This window comes from Hoplias malabaricus, chromosome 11, assembly GCF_029633855.1.
Source record: "Hoplias malabaricus isolate fHopMal1 chromosome 11, fHopMal1.hap1, whole genome shotgun sequence".
NCBI classification, from domain to species: Eukaryota; Metazoa; Chordata; class Actinopteri; order Characiformes; family Erythrinidae; genus Hoplias; species Hoplias malabaricus.
In genome coordinates this window covers 9,932,150-9,956,338 of record NC_089810.1, presented here as the reverse complement: position 1 = coordinate 9,956,338, position 24,189 = coordinate 9,932,150, and the positions used below count along the sequence as shown (strand labels likewise).

Sequence of the window (24,189 nt, the reverse complement as noted above, 5' to 3'; positions counted from 1 at the left end):
GCTCTAGAGTGCTAAACAGTGCTCTCTCAGTCAGCCACCCACTTTGGCCCATTAGCTGTGGAGGCTATGCTCAGGTTGTATGCGTGGTGTTGGAGTGCTGCTAAAGCTGGCTGCTGTCCAGAGGAACACGGCTCCTGCTGACCTCCTATGTGGTAGATTAGGCTAATCATGTGGAAATGCAAATTAACCCTCACTCTGCTCAATTTCAGAAGTGTATCACTGTCACAACATGAACTTCATATCCCGAGGTTCTGTACACACTAGTGTGGGTAAAAGTGTGGGTTGCCACCCCGGGGCCAGTTGGGGGTTAGGTGCATTACTTGAAAGGGTTTCCAGCCATGGATATCGAGGAAGGAGGAATTGCTGTTGCTTTACCTCCACCCCAATTGATCCTCCTGTTCTGGGGATCGCACTAGCAACCTCTTAGTCCCATAGCTAACCATTAGACCATGACTACCCCTCAGTTATCAAAGTCTATATTTAAATGCACTGTGTCCAAAATATTCAGTATTTCGATATTTAATATTAAGCCTTTCCAGAGAGAGAGCGGTGAGAGGGTGGGGGTGATCTGGTGTCCACTTTTATTACTGTGAATATCACAGATGACTGTTTTATGGCAGGTCAATGCACTAATTTTCAAGAACTCTAGCTGAACCATCTTCTAATGTAGAAGGAAATCTGCTGGGTTAGAGTCCCAGACTGAACAGAGATAATAAAACAGCTTTCATCCCAGCATGCATTGCAGCACACTTTGACAGTATACTTTGTCCTTTGTTGATGTATGGACCTACAGAGGCTGCTTTGTTCTCACTCTATCACCAGAGGAATATCATTGAGCACTGTTCTCCAAGACTTGGCTTGGCAGTTCTTTCTGACATCCTGCAGTAGAGGAAAGGAAATCAGCCTCTAGACTACCTCTAAAACTGCCATAGCATTAATAACGCTTGATATCTCAAGCAGTGCTGTGGATAGAAATTGAGAACAGCAGAGTGTGTTTGTTCATTGTGCTACACACACTGTTCTGACTGACTGGAGTGCCTCTGCATTCTCATATAGCTCAAGCCCTCTGAGCTGCATGTTGACTTGAACTATTTTCATCAGTTTTCTCTCCCACTTTAGGTATTTTAGCTTTTCCTTCTGGTTTTGTGTTAGTCACGACAAATGCTTTTAATGTTAACGCTGTAGTCGTAGCCAAATTAAACCAGTTCCCAAGCGGATTATCAGTGTGTGTTGCTTGCGTCACGAAACTTATCACAGCATTTTTGTGTGAACTTGGTGAACCCTAATTTGAAGTGTAAAATTGACAAAATGAAATGCTGCTTTGCTATGCTTTGTTGTAAGAAGTGTGTTAGGCTGTTATAGGCTTCTTTCAGGACTTTTATTTTGACAAGGCTGAATACAAATAGGATGAATACAAATAGGCCAAACATAGTTCCACTGATACCTACAACAGTTCACACTGCCTAAGAAAGACAGAAGTAGAAAAAGCAATGTTGCACTTTTCTCTCCAGCGCTCTTCCTTGCAGACTCCTCCAGCTGTAGTCTGGCAGTGCAGTTCATGTACTTTGGGGGGAGTGGCTTTGGAGGGAGGAGGGCTGAAGGTAGGGCATAGGGTTGTTTTCAGGTTGACACCTGTTGCTGGTGGTTACATGGTGGTTACAAAATGACCTACTCCAACATGAAAGGCCAGGCAGAAAGGCATCCACACTTAAGAAGAAGCTGCCCAGGCCTATGGTAACTCAACAGTCCAAGATTAAAAACTGAAACACTAAAGCCTGAAACCCAAGCTTTAACGCCTGAAAGACAGCGGGGAAGTCCAAAGCGAAGCGGTCACTTGTAGACTCGAGTTCATTAAATGTCAGTGCTGCTCAGGGTAGGCTGTTTGTTATTGAAGGCTAGAGCAAGCTTTGCCGCTCATGCCAAGTGTGTTTTACTGCTCTGGTTTGTTGCCAGTCTCTTTCCTCATCTGTGCAGGTTGTATTTCATGAGTCCCTCTGTTGTTTGTAGACTTGTTTTCATTATATTTTTCTGTGGTCTTTTAATAGAGGGGGCATGCTATTTAGAGGTCCTCTGACACGGGGGAGAGGCACATTGGCCCAACAGCAGGTCGGTGCCCATTGCATGTTGTGACATGGGACTGAATACTTTGTTAAAATTTTATAAACGGATTATATTTCAAGAATATAATCACCTTATCACATTAACACTGCTGTGAGACCTAAATAGAGAAAAACAAACAAGAAAATCCTCTTATAACACAGTTTCATTATTTTACCTACCTCTGTGTAAGTACAGACACGGAACCTTGCAATTGTGTGTTAATTTAAGTTGAAAGACATTTCAGACAAACTTTGAAGAACCTGGGTTTTTAAGACTGGAAATTGTTAGAGAAAGATTCTGTCCTCCTTTAGTACACAGTCAGGCAGATGGAAATGGATGAAATGCACTGCTGTGTGTGCTCCCTCTACAAGTGGGCGTCCTACAAAGATCAGTGCAATGGCTCACAGCAGAACATGCAAGCAAGTGACAAAGAACCCTAGAGAGCCAGCAGAGAGCCTGTAGGCATATCTGGCACATAATATGTTTAAACATCCTGGTGAACTTTACATGTAGATGAGTAAACGAGTGATTGTTTAAGGTTGCCTAGGTGTTTGACAGCAGTACTCGAAGAGTGCTCTGTGGGTGGATGTCACGAGTGGCTTTTTTGATTTACAGAAAAAACAGATTCCTGGTTTGATTCTCAGGGATTCCTCAGCCATCTGAGTTCTCGCTGGGAAAGTAGCTAACCTTCGTTCTCCTCCAGCACCTTTAGATGTCCAGTGGTGTTGTGTTAACGACAGTTCAACAAGAGGCCGTAGCTGGCTTTGCCTAACACAACTGTGAGTTTGTGGCATTATGTTGTGTGTTTGGGGAAGTCCTAGTTAAGAAGGTGGATTTGTTGAAAACTGATAATTGGGGATACAATTGGGACGTAAATATAGAACAAAAAAGCTTTGAAGTATTTATATGAACCGATACAGTATCTACACTCATCAGCAGCTCCAAAAAACATTATCAGAGTTATTTAATTTTATTTGAGACTACCCACAATTTTAGTTTCCTATCAAAGCAGGTTTTAAATACAACCAATTAATTCCGAGGACATATTTTTTAGATGTAACCGATTTCTAAGGCCTTTTGTGTTTTAAAATATTGAAAAAAATGAAAGTTTACACTGAGCCAAAGTGTGGGCATGTTTTTTTTTTTTTTTTTTTTTTAAAGGTTTCTGTGTAATTTTCTGTTCTGAATTTTGCTTATATATATATTTTTAAGGGCTGATTGTATAAAAAGGCAGTTGTTTCAACCATTATTTCCATAATTTAAGTAGATTTGGACCAAAACCAAAGAAGTTAGCAATATGTTTATTGTAATCTCAAGCAAGGAATTCGTTGACGTTGTCCTGTAATAATACGTCTTGTTATAAAACGGTTTGTCCCATGTCATGATTCTGTAGAGATTCTGTAAACTGTCCCACTCCGTGGAGTCCCGCACTAAAATGTAGTTCATCTGAGAGGGTCATTAAAATAGGCCACTAGCATCATTAGCCAGGGCCAATTTTAGCCTCACAGCAGTGCCTGTCGCTCTCATGCAGGAAATACACTGAAACATTTTCAGGGTTTTTCTCTGTGACTTAATATGAAATCCCCCCCATGCTCAGCATTGTTGAATAATTCAGAGATATATGTCTTTCTTATATAATCGTGTGGCTATAAATAGATTCTCCATGGAGTCTTGGAGGGTTACACGTGAGGAATGGGACTTTGATTGTGATAAAACTGAAAGTGTGTGAATTACCTGGTCCTTTAGAGTCCTCACTCTGAATGTTGTTGGTTGCCACAGAATCTAAACCTCTGTGGTAGGGGAAGATTCCAGTGCTGTCTCATATAGAGTCTTTCTTGAAAGTGATCGGTCAGAATATACAGGCCAAATAAGTGAATCACAAGTTAGTAATACGTTCCAATCATATGCTTGTGATACTAACGCCGTACAGAGCATATGCTCTGGTTGCATGTCAAATGGCTCTCTCCACCCTATATATGTTTTATACATAGGTTGTCAAACATTGGCTAATACACCCAAATAGTGCCCCGAATGTTAGATGGGTAGTGAAGATTATGGCTGAATATGCATGCAGTATATTAGACATAAAATTCACTAGAAATGAGTAATTTCATCGCTCACATAGTGCACACGGGGAACAAGATGCCATTCGTGATTGAGCATTTGTTTCAAAGGGTGTGATGGACTAATCCAGACGTTATCTGCGGTTTATTCCCCAACAGCCCAAAATAAAACTATGCTAAAGAGACCGTTTTTGGGGTGGCTACAAAATGCATATCATTTTATCTGTCTTCACGTCTGCTGCCAGTTTAATCTCAAATTCTTTCTCAGTTCTCAATCTCAATTCTCAGTTTTCTCTCCCACCTCCTGAAGGCAGTTTTAATCCTGAGTGCAGAGCCTTTTAAAGTACAAAACCAAGAGCCATGCATATTTGGTGTTATCTCAAGCAAATGTCCTTACTGACAGAGCAGATCAGTGGAAAAGTGCAGTCAATTTCCTATGTGAAATAATTTGGTGACATTTAATATCGTAACTGTTGAAACATTATCAGTTGCCTCAGGATATTCCACATTTTAGTCACATTTAAGAAAACTCGAATTTAATTTTCTGAATATGTACAACAACATTGGGTGCGCTCTCACAGGACTTTGTTTAACAGGGTATCTTTGCTTAGCTTTTACTGGTAAAATAATGCTGTTTACAGACTAACTGAAACACTGATGTGTGAGTATTTGTGAATAAGCTGATCAGCTTCGCACTTACCCACAATGTGTTTAGCACGCACTTGTCAAAGACTTATCTCATGGGTTACTTCCCTCATTCTTTCGCCTGTGATAATATTACTGTCTATTTTAGAAGATAATACTGAAGAGCCAAGCTTAGTTTGGATAAAAACTTTTGGCGTTGTATAATTTGGATACAGGTGGTTTAACCCTAATAAACTGTCTGGTTTTAGAAATGTTCTGTAGCTCCAGCACAAACTAAAGAAGCTAAATTTACATTTACAGCATTTCCAAAGTGTCTTACAAAGTGCTGGGTCAGCTTAAGGGTATTTCCTCACCACTGAAGTAGGATTAGATTCCAGATACCATTGAACTAAGACCCCACTAGATACAGGAGTCAATGCTGAACCCTGAAGAGAGAGAATTAAATACAACATCATCAAGTGCAACATCATACCCCACTTACTGATGCATGGGAAAGAAAAACATATTTCACTTCATTTCAAACATAATTTGAACCCCCAATGTGCCCTTAAGTGTGTAATTGTATACATTGGATTTTTCAGATTGAGTTTACACTTAGGTTTAGTGCTAAATTTGATGAAACCATTTACCTTCAACTTTAAATATACATTTAGTTCAAAGTGTTTATACAAAACATCTCCAATGGGCTCTCAAATAGTGATTTCCACCAAGGTGGAACTAGAACAGTTCCAGTTTACAAACATTATTTGGAACCTTTTGGCACATTTCCACCAACATAAATTGGTTCACAATCCAGTAAAGTTCTTTCCGGTGCTGCACATCTTGATGGTATGGTGTGGTATATGGGGTACAAAGACAGTGGGGCCATTCTTCATCAATGGAAACCTCAAGGCCACTGGATATGCGAAATTACTACACGGTGATGTATTTTCCTCTTTATGCACTGAACCTGGCACGTTCCCTGGGTTTTTCCAGCAAGATGGTGCACCACCACATTGTGTGTCAGGTCCGAGCATTCCTAGATGAACAGTTTCCTGGAAAGTGGATTGGTCGTCGTGGGCCAGTTGATTGGCCCCCAAGGACTCCCGATCTGACCCCCTTAGACTTTTATCTTTGGGGTCATCTGAAGTCAATAGTCTATGCTGTGAAGATACGAGATGTGCAGCACCTGAAACTACGGATACTGGAAGCCTGTGCTAGCATTTCTCCTGCGGTGTTGCTATCAGTGTGTGAAGAGTGAGAGAAGAGGGTTGCATTGACAATCCAACACAAAGGGCAGCACTTTGAACACATTTTATAAGTGGTCAGAAACGTGTAAATAACTAATGAAAGAATAAAGTTACGTTAAAACCAAACACACCATTGTTTTTCTTGTGAAATTCCCAATAAGTTTGATGTGTCCCATGACCCTTTTCCCATTGAAAAAACAAAAGTTGGATCCAAAATGGCTGACTTCAAAATGGCCGCCATGGTCACCACCCACCTTGAAAAAGTGGTAGAAATGTGGCAGGTTCACTGGAGAGCTCCAGGCCACTAAAAGTCAGGAACAAAACCAGTTGTAGAACCAGAGTTCTTTTGGTAGAAAGTGTTTCAACATTTTAGTGCATCGTTATTTAGAGAAGATTTATCGGAAATGAGATGAATGACCTGAACAACCAATTTAAGTTTTAAATAACCTCCACATAATGTACAGGATCTAAACCAATTAAGCATTCTTCCTTGAAGAGAACGTCACACACAAGAAACATCTACAAAAACATGTAATTGTACACTGCTTGGTAATCTTCATTGTCTCAGAACGCTTCTTTTGTGCAGTTGTCAGTGCAAAGGCAGTTTTTCCTGAAGACAGATTTCTTATTTAAACTCTCATACCAGAAGATGTTCAGCACTGCTGTTCTCTGTTGCTTGGTATGGTGCTTTGTGCTGCATGAAACAAATGCCAGCGAGCCTGCCACTGTGCCCTGTTTATGTAAGTGCTCCTTGCGGGGGCCTATTTGAATGTCAGAGTCATGTTGTTTCTACACTGGCAGGCGAGCAGAGGGAATAAAGGAATGACTGGATGAAATGATTCACTCACTTTACTTTAGAAATTTACCATCATTGCCATTCATGTCATTCTTTTACATAACGTTGGCAGTGTGAAAAATGTGTCTGTGTTTGAGGGAGCAACAGCATACATCAATCTCAGGCACTTGGTGTGGATTAGTCTTTCAGACAATCAGACAGAGCTCTGGTTCATACATGTGGCTTCGTTGTGTTTAAATGTTCGTATAAGCTCCTCAAGGTTTGTGCCTGTTTGCCAGAACGATCAGCTTCTGGTGATATTGATCTTCACTTCCTGCAGCTCCGTTCACTCCTCAAATTTTTTCAAATGAGACATTTTATGGAAAAAAAAAAATCACTCGCTCGATGCATGTGCAAATTAATTTGGGGATCTGGAGTCTACCAACCCCCAGACTGTGAAACAAGAACACGTAGTCGATTTTTGATGGGCTGCCTGATAGAAGCATGGGATAAAAAGAATAGCTCTGATTTTGCTCTACTTCTTGCATCAAGTGCTGAAATTTTAGATTTGTCCTGCCTCCTCGTCCGAGTCTCTCCAATCACAGCACTGGACCTGCGTTTGTGAGAGGGCAAAGATGAGGTCAAATAGAGCAAAACGAACAGAACATGCGTGGAGAAACGAGAGCCTTGAGTGAGAACAGAGAAGAAAGAGAACCAAGCAAAAACAGCTAAAAACAAGCACTTCTGCTTCTAGACAGGGAGAGAATGCTGCGTTGGGATTTGATCCTTGTGGTATTTTGCCCAAACCGTGTCATAGTTGATTCATTAAGACCCAGAAGTGTGTGTTCACTTATGTAAAAGCGGTATTGTATGTTTTCTTTAATGGAATTTATTTACTCCCTTTTAGATCGTTTTTGACGTTGTCTTCATTGATGCATTAGCGCTTTATTTTCTGCACTGACTGATCACGGCTGGTCAACCAATAAAGCAGACCTCAGCACTGAATAACCTGTGCATCCCTTGGTTTCAGAATGGATCTGGGGCACTTCACAGCACTAACAGCCAGGTCAGCATGTTCAGTGCCTGAGATGTGGACTTTGATGGAGGGGGTGGATGACAGATGGTATTTGGCATTGTGAGGTTTCATGGGGGTGGTCTGGAGGGAGTGTGTGACTGCTTGCTTGCCTAGTTGGAGCTTCCCCCTTCCCCTCAGGGCACACCCCCCCCTCCCCCTCCCCCCTCAACCCGGCCACTTGATCGCTTAAACCTCCTCTGGCCTATATTTCAGTCGAAAACAGTATACATCTCTCATCCTTATCTCTGTCTCTACTCATCACTTCATCTTACAGCCATTTAATAGAAGTTTGTCACGGAAATGTCTTGAAGAATTGGACCGTTGTTGTTCCGTGTTTGAGAATTTGACGGTGATGTGGAAGAAGGTTTTATAGGTGTAATATCTAAAATGTCTTTCTTAATAGGCCTATTGTGTTGTCGATGGCTTTTAGCTGTGTCTGCATTCCCCTCTTCTCCCTTGGGTCTTCCTGATAGATTTAGCGACCTCACATCTGGGGTAAGAGACAGGAACTGCGGAAGTCCTTGGCCCACAAAGCAGGCTCTGTGTCGATCTAATTGAAAGGGTCCTTGTGAGAGACTGAATACACCCTCACGGCAGAGAAAAAAAAACTTGCTCCCACACAAAAGCCTTACTCATGGCTTAACCTTTTCCAGTCCAAGTAAAGGTCTTCAGATTCCTGCTGTAGCCGTAGCAGATTTTGAGGTCTGTAGAAAGGTTTTTGCACAGGCTCTGAAAGTCTTTCGCTCTCAGCCCACTGTGGACACGGGAGTCCTGCTGATTTTACTCTTGCTTTGACATTTAAATTCACCTTCTGTTTTGTCTCGGGCCCTGTTTGATAAGCTGCAGACTTGCGAAATGGAGGTCCGTTAAACTGGACGACATGGCTGTAGAATATGATTTTTAGACAGGCCCCAAGCTATTGTATAGCACTGTGTAGCAAGTACAGAACTGCTCTTTCAGTGGTTACAGAAAATTTGTCGTCATTACAAACGGACAATTCAGCTATTGTTGAAAAAGGTCAATAAATAAACAAAATATTATTAGCTTATTGCGTGGGTGGTACGGTGGCATGACAGTAATGTTGCTATCACACAGCTCCAGGTTCCTGGGGTTGTGGATTCAAGCCTCATCTCAGGTTACTTTGTCTGTGAGGAGTGTGGTGTGTTCTCCCTGTGTCAGCGTGGGTTTCCTCCGGGTGACTGTTTGTGAGGAGTTTGGTGTGTTCTCCCTGTGTCCGCGTGGGTTTTCTCCGGGTGCTCCGGTTTCCTCCCACATTCCAAAAACACACGTTGGTAGGTGGATTGGCGACTCAAGTGTCCATGTGAGTGAATGTGTGAGTGTGTGTGTTGCCCTGTGATGGACTGGCGCCCCCTCCAGGGTGTGTTCCTGCCTTGCGCCCAGTGATTCCAGGTACGCTCTGGACCCACCGTGACCCTGAACTGGATAAGGGTTACAGATAATGGATGAATGAATAATTACATCAAAACTACAAGCAACAGATTCAATGACTTTTATTCAAGTAACAATGTGCGAGACAGCTTAGAGGTTTCTGATGTGGACCTCAGCTGTTTAAATCCATCCAGTATGTAACACGAGATCCTTGGAAAAGAGTCTCTATTGCAGTGAAAGGTAACGTCACTCTATTCCCCTCCTCCATTTCTGCATTTCATTTTAGACTAATTTCTTTCTGTCTTTTCTTAGCTTATCACCCTAGACAGCACTGTAACAGTTTGTGGACTGTGTGGTCCAGACACACTGAAAGTGGTGACCACCCACAAACTCAGGCAGCATTGTTAGCCATGGTGAGAAATACCCGGTTAGCCTCATGGGTTATAAAAAAAATGGAGACCTGATAGTCTATTTATTTAACATGCTGGAGACCAAGCAGTGTAATCTATAGTCCTTTATTTACACGCTGCTTAGGCTACTTTGGAGTGAGCGAGTCCCCTGATGAGTTGGTGGGTATTGCTTTCTTCAACAGCAAAATGCCACTATTAGCTATCCTAGTCCTTTCTATCCCAGGGGCCTGTTTTTTTCCTGCTCCTGTTTTTACCCTTCTCTCTGTTTGACAGCATGCCTGAACCCTTGCCCCTGCCAGCACATGCCTGTAAAGGTTAATGCTAATAATATCGAAGACCTGGCTGATGCTGGTAAATACAGGCCACTAGTGGAGTCCCAGTGCTGGTGTGGACCCCAGAGGATACCCAGATGGCCCCAGCAGCAGTGGGACTCCTCCCCAGTGTTCTCCACGGCCTCTGATAACCACATTAACAAACCTGACAAACTGTTTGTTTGTGGGATTATGATGGTGTTTTGTGCTTTTGCAAGCCTCTAATATCCATGAGTAGCTTGTATTATTCCTTGATCCCACGCCGTGTAATCTGTCGTTCCTGAACGGCATGTTTTCATTCATTTTTCTGCAGTTATATGAGATATATGAGAGAGTGTAGCAGAGTGGAACATTGTCAAAAAGAGGGCAACTGTGGCCTTAAGGTTAGAGAAGGCAGTTTGAGACCAGAGGGTTCAGCTTCCAGGACTGGCAGGAAAAATGAACCTAACCCCCGCAAAGTGTTCGACAGGCGCCAAGGTAGTTGGCAGCCCTGTGCTCCAGTGGCATCAGTGGCATGGGTTCACTGCCCCTAGTGTGTGTGGAGAATAGCTCACTAGTGTGTTTTTGTGTTTACTAAAATGTATGGGTTAAATGCATAGAAGCAATTGTAGTATGTCGAAATGAGCTGAATTCAGTTCCAGTGCTTGGAGGTGATTCTGACCTGTGTTTGCCATTGGGAATGGTGACCTTATGATTATGTGCAGTTGTCCAGACCACCCCAATCCTTTTCAATGGGGGTTATACAAGCCGTCTATGCAACTGAACATCTGTTTCACCTGTGGATGCACTTTAAATGTAGTTGAATTCAATTATTAGAAGTTGTGTAGAAGTATTTAATGTGAAAATAAATAAATAAATACATTAAAACCTCTAACACATCAAACGATACAGGATTCAGTGGTTCATGCCTGCTGCTGTTTGCCTTGATCATGCGATTTTCATGTAATCCAGCAGTGTATAAGCTTGATGTATGGGATTAAAGAATGACCTCGTTAGCTTTAGCATTAGCATAAACGTTTGTGGAGCAGTTTCACTCACTCAGCCTGTCAGGAAACAGACAAGGACGCTGAACTCTGAGTTCAAGCCTGGTACAGACCTTACAGTGACATCACAGACCACACTTTCACTACACAGTTAACCAAAGAGGAGCTTTCTATCCTGTTCTTGAATTATAACCAACTATTACTAAGATAAATGGGTCAAACAACTTGAAGCAGGAGTACACAGGATGAGTGTGACCTCTGACCTCTAATATATTAAGTGCAATTGGAGGAGAAGGAGCAGGGCCTCTGTGATTAGAGCAGGGTCTGTGGTTCTCAAAGCTTGAAAGCTCTTTATTCCACAGCGCACACACACTTCACACCTGCACTTCATCTATTTATTTTACTGACTCTTTCTCTCTCTCACACACACACACACACACACACACACACACACACACACACACACACACAAACACACAATCTCTCTCTCTGTTTACTTGGACCTTCACAGTTGATGGTAAAAGTAACAGTAGCATGTTTATAATTTACTCAGACTACCCTGTCATAGTCTGTGTAATGTTCAGCAAGTCTAATACAATTTGCATGCTTCAGGGATCATCTGGATTGTTACTGAACTCAAAAACCATGCTTTCCTATGCAGTGAATTTAATATCCGTCACATGTTCACATCAAATTCAGTTGAATGCAGGCTTGAGCGAAAGGTAGAAAATAGCTTTTTAGCGTGAGGCTCATTCAGTCCTTTTGGGATTCGACTGATGCTTGATAGGGTTATGGTTTCTTTGTGGAATGTGGCTGTCAACACACCCACAGCTAAGCTACAAATGGAGGATATGTCAAACACAAATGGTGGTGTTCGTTCTGCACAGAAGCAAATGTGTGAGATTCATCAGATTCGAAAGACTACAGTCCTGAGAAATGAACGCTCGTGACTGAAATATATTAAATTATAAACGTGTGTGTGTGTGAATTCCAAAGGGTTTTGAATTCCTGGAGTCCTAGAGAGCACAATCAGCCTCACTCTCTAAGTGGACGTGTGCTTTCTCTCCCTCGTTTATGGCTTATGCTGCTAGTTATTTTATTAGTTTGCTGATGTGCCGTGCACTGATAACACTTATCTTCCCGTGTGTCCATTTTTATTAGTCTGTCCTGTTTATACAAACTGTGTGTTCACAGTTGAATGTGTGTTCAGAAATGGTTGAACTTAAATCTCTGATTTCTTTCATTATAACAGAGTTACAGACAGTGTATGTGAATTATTACACCACTGGACATTTCCTGTTGGCTGTTCCAGATGTTAGAACCATTATATTTATATTATTTTGATGCAGACTAATGTTCCCAGGTGTTGGTGTTGCAGTAAACCTTCACACACATTAAGTTCCTGCTCAGTTCTCAATACACTTGAGCTCATCAGTTCTTTAACATACCCTTTTGTTTATAGCAGATGTTTTATGACAGGATCAGCACCAGCACCAAGAAACACTGATGCAGATGGTAGTGCTGTTAATGAAATGCATCTCAAGTTCAATCACATTTGTGTTTGCTCCTAAGTGGCTCTCTAGTATCATATCCGCAAACTGTAGGTGCCCATGACTGAGATGCACCCTGTGTGTATGCCTCTGTGTGTGTGTGTGTGTCTGAGTGAGCGAAAGTGTCAGCATGAGTGAGCATTTGCCGGTTAGTCTTTTCCTTCTTTGGTGAGGTAGTAGCGCTTAGCAAGCAGTAGCCTCAAGGATGCTTACGGCTCTTAGTTCTGTTCCTCCCACTCTCAGTCCAGCTCTTCACTCTTCTCACTGCTCTAAATATGGACACTCAAAATAGACAATGCACTGTCCCTTGCCTGCAGTGTACATACTTTTGTGCAGTAAGATCCTGAGTAGATTTTACAGTAGCGCTGCAAATTATGGCTAAAATATAATCCATATAGTGAAACAGGATGCAGCCCCATGATAAATATTTGATGCTATGCAATTGTGTATATTTAGACCAACTGGCTTTGTGTTCATCTTAGTAAAGGCATGGATTAGTTATAGCACTCTTCCACTGTATGGTATCTACTCAGCTCGGCTTGGCACAGTTTTTCTTCGACCACAAATCCAAGCTGCTGTTGTGAGTCGGATAAAAACAGATGTCACCGCTGCTCTAACTAGTGCCCCTTTCTCACATGCGCGGTAATGCAGAAATGTTTACCCAGTGTCTTTGCGGACACTACCTGGACTTTATCCTCCTTGTGCCCTAGTAAAGTCTGAGTCAGCCTCCTCTCCTCGCCTAAAGCACGTGTTTCATTTCCCTCTGCGAGAGCACACCTGCCGCGCAAAAATCTCCCGCTGTAAGCTGCACGTGTTAAAGACCACACGGGGACATCCATGGACCAGATACTCTGGAGCTTCTCTAGAAGTTCATGTGTGAAAGAGTCATTGGAGATTGTACAGATGACATCTTTTGTGTAGGAGGTCTGCATTTCATTGTGATTGACAAGTCTATCTGGCCTCTCAGCACTCTGCAAGGATTGCATGTCACATTTAGTATCTACTCCGCTCTTGGAACTGCATCGTCCTGTTCAGGGTCGTGGCAGGTCCAGACCCCAGCTCCTACAGGGTGCCAGTTCATCATAGGCCATCACTCATTTGCCCAGTCACTCACGCTCTCGGCCAGTACACCTACCAATATTTTTGGACTGTTGGAAGAAACCAGAGCACCCAGAGGGAACCCTCACAGGAACAGGGAGAACAAACGCTTCTCCTTGCAGATAGTGGTCCAAGGCATGCATTGGACCCACAACCCCAGGACACTGGAGCTATGTGACTGTGACACTACCTTTAGCTCCACTGTGCAGCTCAATCTAAATTAAACTAATGATTAACAAACAATAGGTTTTATCTAAAAGCTTAAGAACACAGCTTGCCTTTATTTCATGAAATATATGAAACATTCTGTGAGACATTCTTTTAGCTCTTCATTCTTTGTACAGTCTGAAATACAGTATAATTTTTTGGCTTGTTGAAGTGAGAAGGAGAAAGAACGATTGCTGTGAAGCGGCATTGATTCATGGTGTAGTGTGGGCTGGAAGATGGAAAGCTGGCCTTTTGCCGTTCCCGCTGAGCGGACCAGCTGGTCTCAACACAGAGTCTAACTGGACACTGGGCTTAATCGATCCCATCTGGAGAAGTGCTAACCTGCTCTCTGTGTGGGTGTGTGTATGTGTTAGATCTGTAGGGGTATTAAGAATTGTGTGTGGGTGTCAGCAATTAACATTGTGCTTTATGCATACGTGTCTATCTTATTAACTCTTATTAACTCTCCCTCTCGCTCTCTCTCATAGGCTCGGAGGAAGGAGGTGTTCCTGCAGGAGCGTTACGGCCATTTCAGCTTGACTGACCCATTCCTGGCCTTGCAGAGAGACTATGAGTCTGGGGCAGGGCAGAAGGATCGCCGGCCTGTCAGTGCCAGCCCAATCAGTGTTCTGGAGGCTGTTATGGCTCACTGCCGCAAGATGCAAGAAAGGATGTCTGCCCAGTTAGCAGCTGCTGAGAGCAGGCAGAAGAGGGTAAGACTTCTTAGTGCGAGCATATGTGCTTCTGTATGTGGTAGGAAAGGAAACAAACCCTCTTCTTGAGAGAGATTATAGTTTATTTGTGTGTTAATATGATTTGTAGAGAGGTAGATCTTGTAGACCTTGTTCTACACACTTTACCAGCTGCGCTGACCATAAAGGTGCACTGTGTAGTTCTATAGTTACAGACTGCAGTGCATCTATAAACTACTTTCACCCTGTTATTAAATGGTCAGGACCCCCAGAGAACAGGTGCGATTTAGTGGTGGATCATTCTCAGCGCTGCAGTGACACTGATGTAGCGGTGGTGTGTTAGTGTGTGTTGCTCTAGTGTGAGTGGATCAGACACAGCATTGCTGCTGGAGTTGTAAAACACTCTGCCCCCTCACTCTCCACTGTGTGAGACACTCCTATCTCATTGCTCCACCTTGTAGATGTAAAGTCAGAGACAGTAGCTCATCTGTCGCTGCACGGTTTGTGCTGGTCGTCCTCTAGTCCTTCATCAGTGGGTTCAGGATGCGTTCGGCTGGATGTTTTTGGTTGGTGGACTATTCTCAGTCCAGCAGAGACACTGAGGAGTTTATGAACTCTTCACACACCAGCGCAACACACACTAACACACCACCACTATGTCAGTGTCATTTCAGTGATGAGAATGATGCACCACCGGAATCATACCTGCTCTGTTCTATTTCTGTATTTATTACTGGTCAATAAAAACATTAGTTCTCATCATTAATTTAGAGAGAGGGAGAGAAATAGTTTGATTGATTTGTGTCGTGTTGTTGTGAGTCTGGGTTGGATTAGTATTTGTCTCTTTGTGTGTGTGTGTGTGTGTGTGGTTTGAGAGAGTGCCCTGTTTGTGTGGGATAATCTGGTTATGATTAACTTCGTTGCCAGATGTGTGTTGGCTTTGTCCTAGTATGAAATGTGTTTTGTGGGGGATGGGGGTGTGTGAGTATGTCTCTTTTTCTCCTCCTCTCATTTGTCTACAGATTTATGTGTAAAGGCTCTTTCACACCTGCCTTGTTTTACATATACCCCTCTGTATTCAGCAAGCTAGTGACTAGGGCTATAAGGATGATACAGAATTGAAAAGGATAATGATGCTCTGATGTGCTGGTGATGTGTGAAAAATGTTTATTTAAAGCTAACTGAAGCTGCAGAGGAGCCATATGAGAGCTTCTTTATTTTATTTCTTACAACTGCTTTGTTGTGTTTTTGTTTATTGTTAGTGTTATCACAGGGTGAATGTCTACAAAAGTAAATACACTTATCAGTTCGCACAATACAGCTACATAATGAATGTTGATAGTGAACACCTAACTGACACTGCACTATCAATATTGGTGGATAAGGTGAGCGAGACACGTGAGACATTGAGTTTATGTTGTAACCAGATCTTCCCTTAAAAATGTTATGCAGCAGTAGTAGATTTGATTATTTAAGTGTTGAGTTCTGCTGTTGCATCTTGGGCTTCGTAATTGATAGTATTTTATTGTTATTGCAATTTACGTTTGTGTGATATACGCAGTGTTAAGGGCTGTGATGGCAGAACAGATCAAATTACCTCACTCACACAGTGCCAGAGTGACATAATTAGATTGACTTGAACGTAACATTAGAAGCCCAGTTTGTGCGTCCTTTTGCTTTGCTTGAGGCAAGTCCTGAGCAGTGACTTAATGATTTCATTCTATGTCCTGAAATACTAACTTTTTCCAGTGATTAAAATGTGATAATCATTCTTAGTGTGACCAATAAAATGTGAAATTTATAGCATTGCAGATTTAGGTACATTTTCATAAATGTGATATAAATGGATGTGATTTGTGGGCCTGTATAAAGAAGCTGTTTAGGATAGTGGGCTATTTCCTTACAGATCGTACAGGTAACAACTTTCATTGCACTTCTGGAGTAAGTACATTTTGGTATTTCATTATTTTTTATTTGGCAGCTTTGTAGATTTGTTTGAATGCGGAATTATTTATTTTCTTTGTAAAAATGTTTAAGCGCCTGATTTTTTCTCAGGAATTATTAATCCTTGCCAGTTCCCCTCTTTACTCAGTGTGTCTCCTGATTTCAGACCCCTGAGGGGCTGGAAGCCAACACATGCTTCCTCCGAGACACATGAGGCAGCCCATCACTTCTTTTGTACTTTAACAGTTTAGCGCATTAGAGGAGAAAGCAAAGTGTATAGATCTTTCACATCAGCTGACAGATGCATGAGCAGTGATATGGGAGATGAGGCCTTGCATCAATCTCTTAAACATCAGTTAAATGTTTATTTAAATAGCCAATAAAGTATTTACCTGCTGAACTTCAGTCAGAGGCACACTAATACACTGCTAATCACAGTTGATCACTTTTCATATGTTCATCATGGCTTCCAACAGAGGGCATTATCTTATTTCCAGTTTTTGTAGCCCTACTTACCTCCTGTTCTGATGTGACAATATTTGTATGTGGCTTTGTCTCCAGCAGAACAAAATACTTAAAAGTTACTTATTTTTATGTCCATACCCATGTTTTCTGATCACAAGGGCTTTTTCCTTCAGGGTGTTTAAGTAGCAGTCGATTAAAGGGTTGTGAGAGTGGCATCCTACAGTTGCGAACAGGGAGTGTGAGAGGTGAGTAATTGTCAGGAATCGTGAGAAGCGGCACAGAGGAGCACGTGCCAGACTCTGAAAGCCAAATCGCTGTCTAACACATCCATCCACCCAGCACCTGTTCACTTGCAGGTTACATCTGAGTTACACGATCATCTGGTCGCACCCCTGTTTTTTTCACCACACACCACCAGCACTCTTTCTGTACACAACAGGTGGATAAAAGCAAGATGGCTACACCATTGAAAAGGAATTCTTTAAGGGTTATTAATTAGTTATATTAGGTAGCATCTAACTCAGAGAACCGTTTGAATGTCTGATTGATTTTGATATGGTTAAATGGTTCTTGAACATGAAGAACTTCTTGTAGGGATCCAATAAAGTAACTGATCTAATAACCTTTGTCACTGTTGTTTTGGTTAGAAGTAAAAAACAGATTAAAACCAACAACTACCCAGCCGTTTGGGAGATCACTTTTTAAAGAGGCACGGAGCTGGAGTCAGGGAGCTTCTACTGGGAATGGAGAACTAATCCCCTCCACTACAGCAGTATGAGCTCACCAGTGTGGACCCTGAGTACGAAGTGACCCACTTTAATCACGAAGCGCCCACTCCCTCGCCATACTCTCACTGCCTGCTTTTACGAGCAGTAAAATATAAAACAGACCATCGCCGTGTCCACATTGAGAGCTTCTGGATTTAGGTGTAATGGCTTTAGCCATGGAGAAGTCTCTCTTCCACTTCGTGCACGTCTGCTGATACCTGATGCCATGGCCGCCAGTGCGGCCTTGTCTCTGAAACTGAGAAGACTGGACTGGATTCCCTCTCTCCCAAGAATAAATATTCACACTTGGTTGTTATGGTGACACATCTCTCGTTTCATAGCTGGTTAACCAGGATGCACTCATTCACCAGAGCGACTGGTGTATAATATGAATTTAATAACTGTCATTACAGTTAAGGCCATATGTGGGTTATACACATCTGCTTATGTGCTTATTTTTCTTTAAAAAAAATTGACCATTGTTACATTTTTCTTGAGAAAGAGTTAAAATATTCATTAGCAGAGGAGAGCTTGTGTGGCACTCACTTGGACGGTCTGCATCATCTTTAAGCACAGCATAGCAATAAGTATAAGCTGCCAAACCTAATGCCAGTAGGATGATGGATTTTAATGCAGTCATAAGGCACACAGGTATAAGATTGCTAGCATTACCTTAATGGTCCCATCACTGTTCTGTCTGCTGAAGTAGGCACACTTCCCATTAAGGCTGTTACTCTCATTCTGTATTAATAAATTGGCCAATTATTCGCTCGTTTCTAGTGTAGAGGCTATGGCTCATCTTCTCTGCATGTTTTACCATTTTTACAATGCTTCAATTGTGTTCTAATTAAGAAATAGAAGACAGCAACAGAAGCAATATAATACATTTATTTAAATCAAACAAGAGTCAAAGCTTAATGCCTTTCCATTTTTCGTATACAGTCCTGTAAAAAGTGATTCTAAACCATGTCTTGTTGTTCACCTCTTAACTTGAAGGTTTGTTGTTCGTCATCCTGCTTCAGTAATTCAAATGAAAATATCTGTCTCGCATATCTGCTGGGGTCTGTTGTTGTTATATCACCACGAGACTGGAAGGCTGTTTTTTTTTTTTAAATCAGCAGGGAATGCTGCATCATACCACATCTTATAAAAACATCTTGGCATTTCAGAGTTTACAGCATTTTATTTAGTAGAGAAGGAAGAATTCTTAACAGGGATTAACTGAGGGTGTGATAAATGAATTCCACACTAACTCCCCGCTGGCCTGTTTAGTCAAAGGAATATATTTTGCTTTTTCTTGGAAATTCATGATGTGACCAGACATGCATGAGGTGAGCTTGTACTAAATCATCCTCATGAGACTTGTACAGGAGCTTGGAATCGGTGTACTCTGTCATTACAGGCTTTCATCCACTGTGGATTTCTTTAAAGGATATTTCTGTCATTACTTTCTCTCCAGCAACTATCTGCAGAAAGACATCAAGTCTGGAGTTGATGCCACTTAAAGCTGATATGTGAAAGTCTTTTTGAACTCAGTGTTTGTAACTATGTCTGTCTCACACGTTTCAGCAGTATGTGATGAAGATTTGCCTTCCTTCACATAGTAAAGTTTGTCCTAATCGGACTACATAGAATAAATATGCCATAGTAGGTGGGGCTTTGTAATAGATAGTATTTTTATTGTCATTGCAATTTAAAGTTCTGTGATAAACGAAGCGTTTAAAGGCTGTGGTGGCAGAACAGATCAAATTACTTCACTCACACAGTGCCAGAGTGACTTAGATTGACTTAAACATAGCAATAGAAGCCCAGCTTTTTCTTCTTTTGATGGGATTGAGGCAGCATCTGAGCAGTGAGTAACTTAAAGATTTCACTCAAACTGCTCCGCCCAGAGATTAAAATGTCGTCATCATCATTCTCATTCTTGTTAAATAAGTGAAATATGGGTGTTACAGTATCTGTTTAAGTGATGCAGACTATGTTTAACCAGACAAAATTCAGCTTTTCTTCATGTGCATAGTCACTGGTTCAGAACTTTTCTTTAAAAGCATTTGACATTAAGCTGTCAATTCTCCTGCCATGTATAGGTTTGAATGTGTGTCTGATGTTGTGTTGTTGTACTGCTGCTGTACCTAGCTGGAGATGGAGAAGCTACAGCTGCAGAGCCTGGAGCAGGAGCACCGCAAGCTATCAGCACAGCTGAAGGACGAGCGCGAGAAGAACAAGCACGTTGTGATGATGCTGGTGCGCGAGTGCAAACAGCTGGCGGCACGAGTGATGGAGGAGAGCCAGCGCTTTGAGGAACTCTCCACGCGCTCCGAGCAGGAGGGTCGCTCCTCAGGCCGCCTGGAGGAGGAGCTGGCAGCTGAGCGTCGCCGTAGCCAGCAGATGGAGGCCGAGATGGAGAAACAGCTGGCTGAGTTCGACACAGAGCGTGAGCAGCTGCGGGCTCGGCTGAGCCGCGAGGAAACCCGCGCTGCTGAGCTCAGAGCAGAGAGTGAAAACCTGCGGCAGCAGGTGGAGCATCTTAGGACTGAGCGGGGCAAAGATGCCCCATCTCTGCCCCCACCCTCAGCGGCGGTCAAGCCCAAGAGCACTCTGTCAATCGCTGTTGGCACAGAGGCAGCAAGTTGCAGGGTAGCCGCATCCCAGACAGACCTGCTGCCTGATCACGAGGCACCAAAGAAAGTGCCGCTAACTATCCCTGTTAAGCCAACCAGCTCTAACTACGCTAGCATGAACCTACCCAAGACCACCACCCCAGGGAGGGGACTGCACCATGGTGCCTCTCAGGCGGAGAATGGAGGGGAAGGCCAGACAGTGCAGAACACAGCTCATGGTTTACACTCGCCTGGCAGTGCCACCACCCTGCCTACAGGGGTGAGCCCACGCGTCCAGGCGGCCCGCTACAAATTCCAGCCCTCAGCTTCAGAGCAGGACCAAAATGGCACTGCAGGTCAGGGGCCTCCGTCCCGGGACCTGTCCCCCACCAACCGAGACAACTTTGCCGCAAAACAGCAGGCGCGCCACACAGTAACACAAGTCCTCTCGCGCTTCACCAGCCCACCAGCAGGGGGTCCCCCTGCAGCCCTCAGACCTGGCCTGTCCCACTCCGCTTCAGAGGGGGGACCCTTTGCTGGGCGCCTTGGTCACCCGCAGATCGGCATTAAATCGCCCACGGTGGCACGTATCGACAGGGGCAACCCGCCTCCCATCCCACCAAAAAAGCCTGGACTATCTCAGACGCCGTCACCTCCTCACCCACCGATTAAAGTGGTGGGCGAGGCCAGTAGGTCCCCAGGGGTCGGATTGGGGGTGGGGCCCGCCAAGTCAGCTGCTACACCCCAGCTTCCTCCCAAGCCCTCCCTGGACTTGGGGGGTGCGGTCCCAGCCTTGACAGCGTCTCAGGTGGGTGTGCCCTGCGCTTCCAGGCAGCGGGGGTCCCGACCAGCCACAGCATGCGTGGATTGTCCCCCTGTCACCACCACCACCACCGCCATCGCTACCATTGTCAGTAGCCCCTGCGTAAACCCTGCTAGTGTTCCATCCCATAGCCCCAAGCACCCGGGCAGTCCCCTGGCAGCAGCATCAGGTAAACGGGTGCTCAGCTCCCCCTCCCCCCCTTTCACTGCCTCTGCTCTCTCCTGCACTACTGTCTTTCCACAAGGGTTGGGCGACGTTAGTATTTTGAATTCGGCCATTTGTAATTATCCCTGCAGACAGTGTGTAATGTTACTATTCGGAAAAATATAATAATAATAATAATAATAAAAAAGAACATGTTATTAGAATAAGAAAATAAGTCTACACCAAATTTGGTTCCATAAGGAATAGAGGCATTTTGTAAGTTGGGCACATGGTGTCCTGCACCATCTGGAGATGCTTTAAAAGAAACTTTCTTTTCGCACTAGCTTTATCTTTCTGCTTTCACTCTCACATTCATCGCACTGTGGTCAATACCTTTGAAATCACAGCTGTATCGCCCAAGCCTGCTTAACAAACTCTGTGAGAGCTCAATCAACAGTGTCTCTTGACTAGCAGAAGCTTAAAGAGGAGTTGTTCAATTCAGCTTCAAAAGCATCTGTAGATACCAAATACAGATACGAAGCTGTGATTAGTTCCTCTTAAGGACATGAGTGAGGTCCTATAGGTCCTGAACCTTGGACCTTTCCTCACAGTTAAAAGCCCTTTTTTAGATTTTAAATCTGAGGTTTAAGCATCAACCCCTTCACATGATCTTCTGGGTCTCAAGGAGACGTTCATATTACCCACTCCACTCTGAAGCTGATGCCAGAGGCTGCTCTGTCCCTCTTTTCCCTCTACCACCTCCAGTTCCACTGCCATTTCCATGCTCTTGCAGCATGTCTATGCTCCTACAACTAACCTGACCACATCCCGTACCTTATCCTAGCACCCTTTTTGTGTTCGTCGTTTGTGCTTTTCCAAGTCTTTCTATTGCTTCCATGTGCGAATGAGATTTCCTACCCAATTAACCTTGTGTATATGTGCTCATGATTTTTGTTGTTGTTAAAGATATTTTGGGAGAAGGCAATCAGCATGGAGGGTTGCAAAGTTAAGGCATATCTTACTGATACCTTTCGATTCCATGTGTTGTTTCAAGACACTACCAGAGATTGCTTGTGCTTCTTTTGTAAAATCTATGCCTGAATCTGGAGTCTGACTGAGAGAACCATAAACTAACCCAATGGCATGTCTGAGAACCACACGCGCTGATTACATGCCAACGCAATACAGTCGAATCACAGAGCAATATTAATAATGCATGAGATGAAAAATCTTTTTGCTGCAAAACTTTTAATATTGGCTTTGTCTCTAGACACTTATCTCCTGCAAATACCAACTTGTCTCTGTAGAACTTATAAAAAAATCACTCTGAGAACACGATGCCGGCTCTGCTGAATCACCAGTCGAAGCAGAACAAGTACTCTACCAGACGCCACTGCTTCACTGTCACTAGAGACTTCTCCTCAGCAGAGCTTCGGCAGAGAGCCTGCTGTCATTAGTCATGTTCCTAAAGACACTAAGAATTGGCTCTTTTCTCCTCTCTCACTAAGTAGCTCTCCGTGAGGGTTTTGACACAACCATCCTGCAGCTTTGTGTCTCCTGCAGCTGCTGTTTATAACTCTCTAACTGCCAGAGAAATACAGCCAACAGTTCTTCTCCTCATCTCCAAATCGTCTGTTTCTCATTGCTTTGCGTTTCTCTCAGGTTCTTCCTTTTTTTGTAATTTTTTTTAGTTTCTCCTTCATTAACAAATCTCACTAACCAAAATAAAACATCTCCCTAGAGACAAAGCTATTTATGAGCATGTAGTGCACACAATTAAAAGCATTTCCTATTTGAGTCAAGTGCTGGAACAGGCTCTGAATAGATGTATATTTTGCCGATTCTTTTCTTGACACATTAAACTTTCCTTTACCTTCTATAACCTTTTTTCCCCTCACTGTTGGTATGTTCACTGATATACAGTGGAACCTCTAATTATGAACTTGATCCGTTCCGTGGCCCGGTTCGTAAGTGTAAAAGTTCGTTTCTCGAGTCAATTTTCCCCATTTAAAATAATGGAAAAGCAATTAATACGTTTCAGCCCCCACCCCGAAAGTCACCCTTTTTGCAATGATATATGTTTACAACACTCTCAAAATAGTAAAAAAAAAATACATGTAGCATTACTAGAAATAAAAGAGAAATACAGAGGTAACAGTAACAAACGACTGGCTGGAGGAGTAACACAGGCACTGGCTGTATGACGGGAGGTGGGGGGTGGTTGGAATAACGGAGAGTAGGCGGTGAATGTGGGGAGATGAAGCGTAGATACGGCTTAACTTAGCACGAATTTCGATGTCTGCTATTTACACTAATGCTAAATTGCTAAAGCTACAATGTGCTAATCTTAAACGCTCACTCAAGTCTGGGCGTGCTGGGAGACTCGCCTATTGGGGTCAGTGGCCATTTCCAGCCGCCGGCTCGGTGGAGGCTCGGGTTCGTTTCTAGAGTCGTGGTTCGGTTCGTATCTTGGAAAGTTCGTTAGTATAGGCGTTCATTAGTAGAGGTTCCACTGTATTTAATTTTACCATATTTTATATTAACTGTGGGGATTGAAATTCTATTGACTTCAAAAATTTCAGACTTTTCTTTTTCAATTAAAAAATGTTCAACTTTGAGGGTAGAGAAGGTACAAGGTACACAACTGGACCTTAAGACCACTGCTGTACCTTATAATGAATGTCAGTGTACCTGTACAGGACACGTTTCTGACAGTACATATATGAACTAGGTTTATTTTTGGATTGAGGTGGTTATAAAATTTGAACAGATTTGGTTTGAATGTAATTCCAGTTTGATGTAAACAGCCTTGTCCTAACGTTATTTTAAACCCTGTCCATTTCTGTGAACTGCCTAGACCTCATTCTGACCTCTGAGCAGATGAATGAGTTGTCATTAGTGGTTAGTGATTCATTCCGA

At 43.0% G+C, this 24,189-nt stretch overlaps 1 protein-coding gene across 1 annotated transcript in view; it reads left to right on the top strand.

The window, feature by feature from the left end:
* cttnbp2 (cortactin binding protein 2) overlaps window positions 1-24,189 on the top strand; it is a 48,399-nt gene that overhangs the window by 4,947 nt on the left and 19,263 nt on the right. Inside the window, exons 2-3 of the mRNA XM_066685127.1 lie at window positions 14,324-14,548; window positions 19,840-21,295. Of these exons, the coding sequence (XP_066541224.1) occupies window positions 14,324-14,548; window positions 19,840-21,295 (1,681 nt within the window). The remainder of the gene's footprint in view (window positions 1-14,323; window positions 14,549-19,839; window positions 21,296-24,189) is intronic.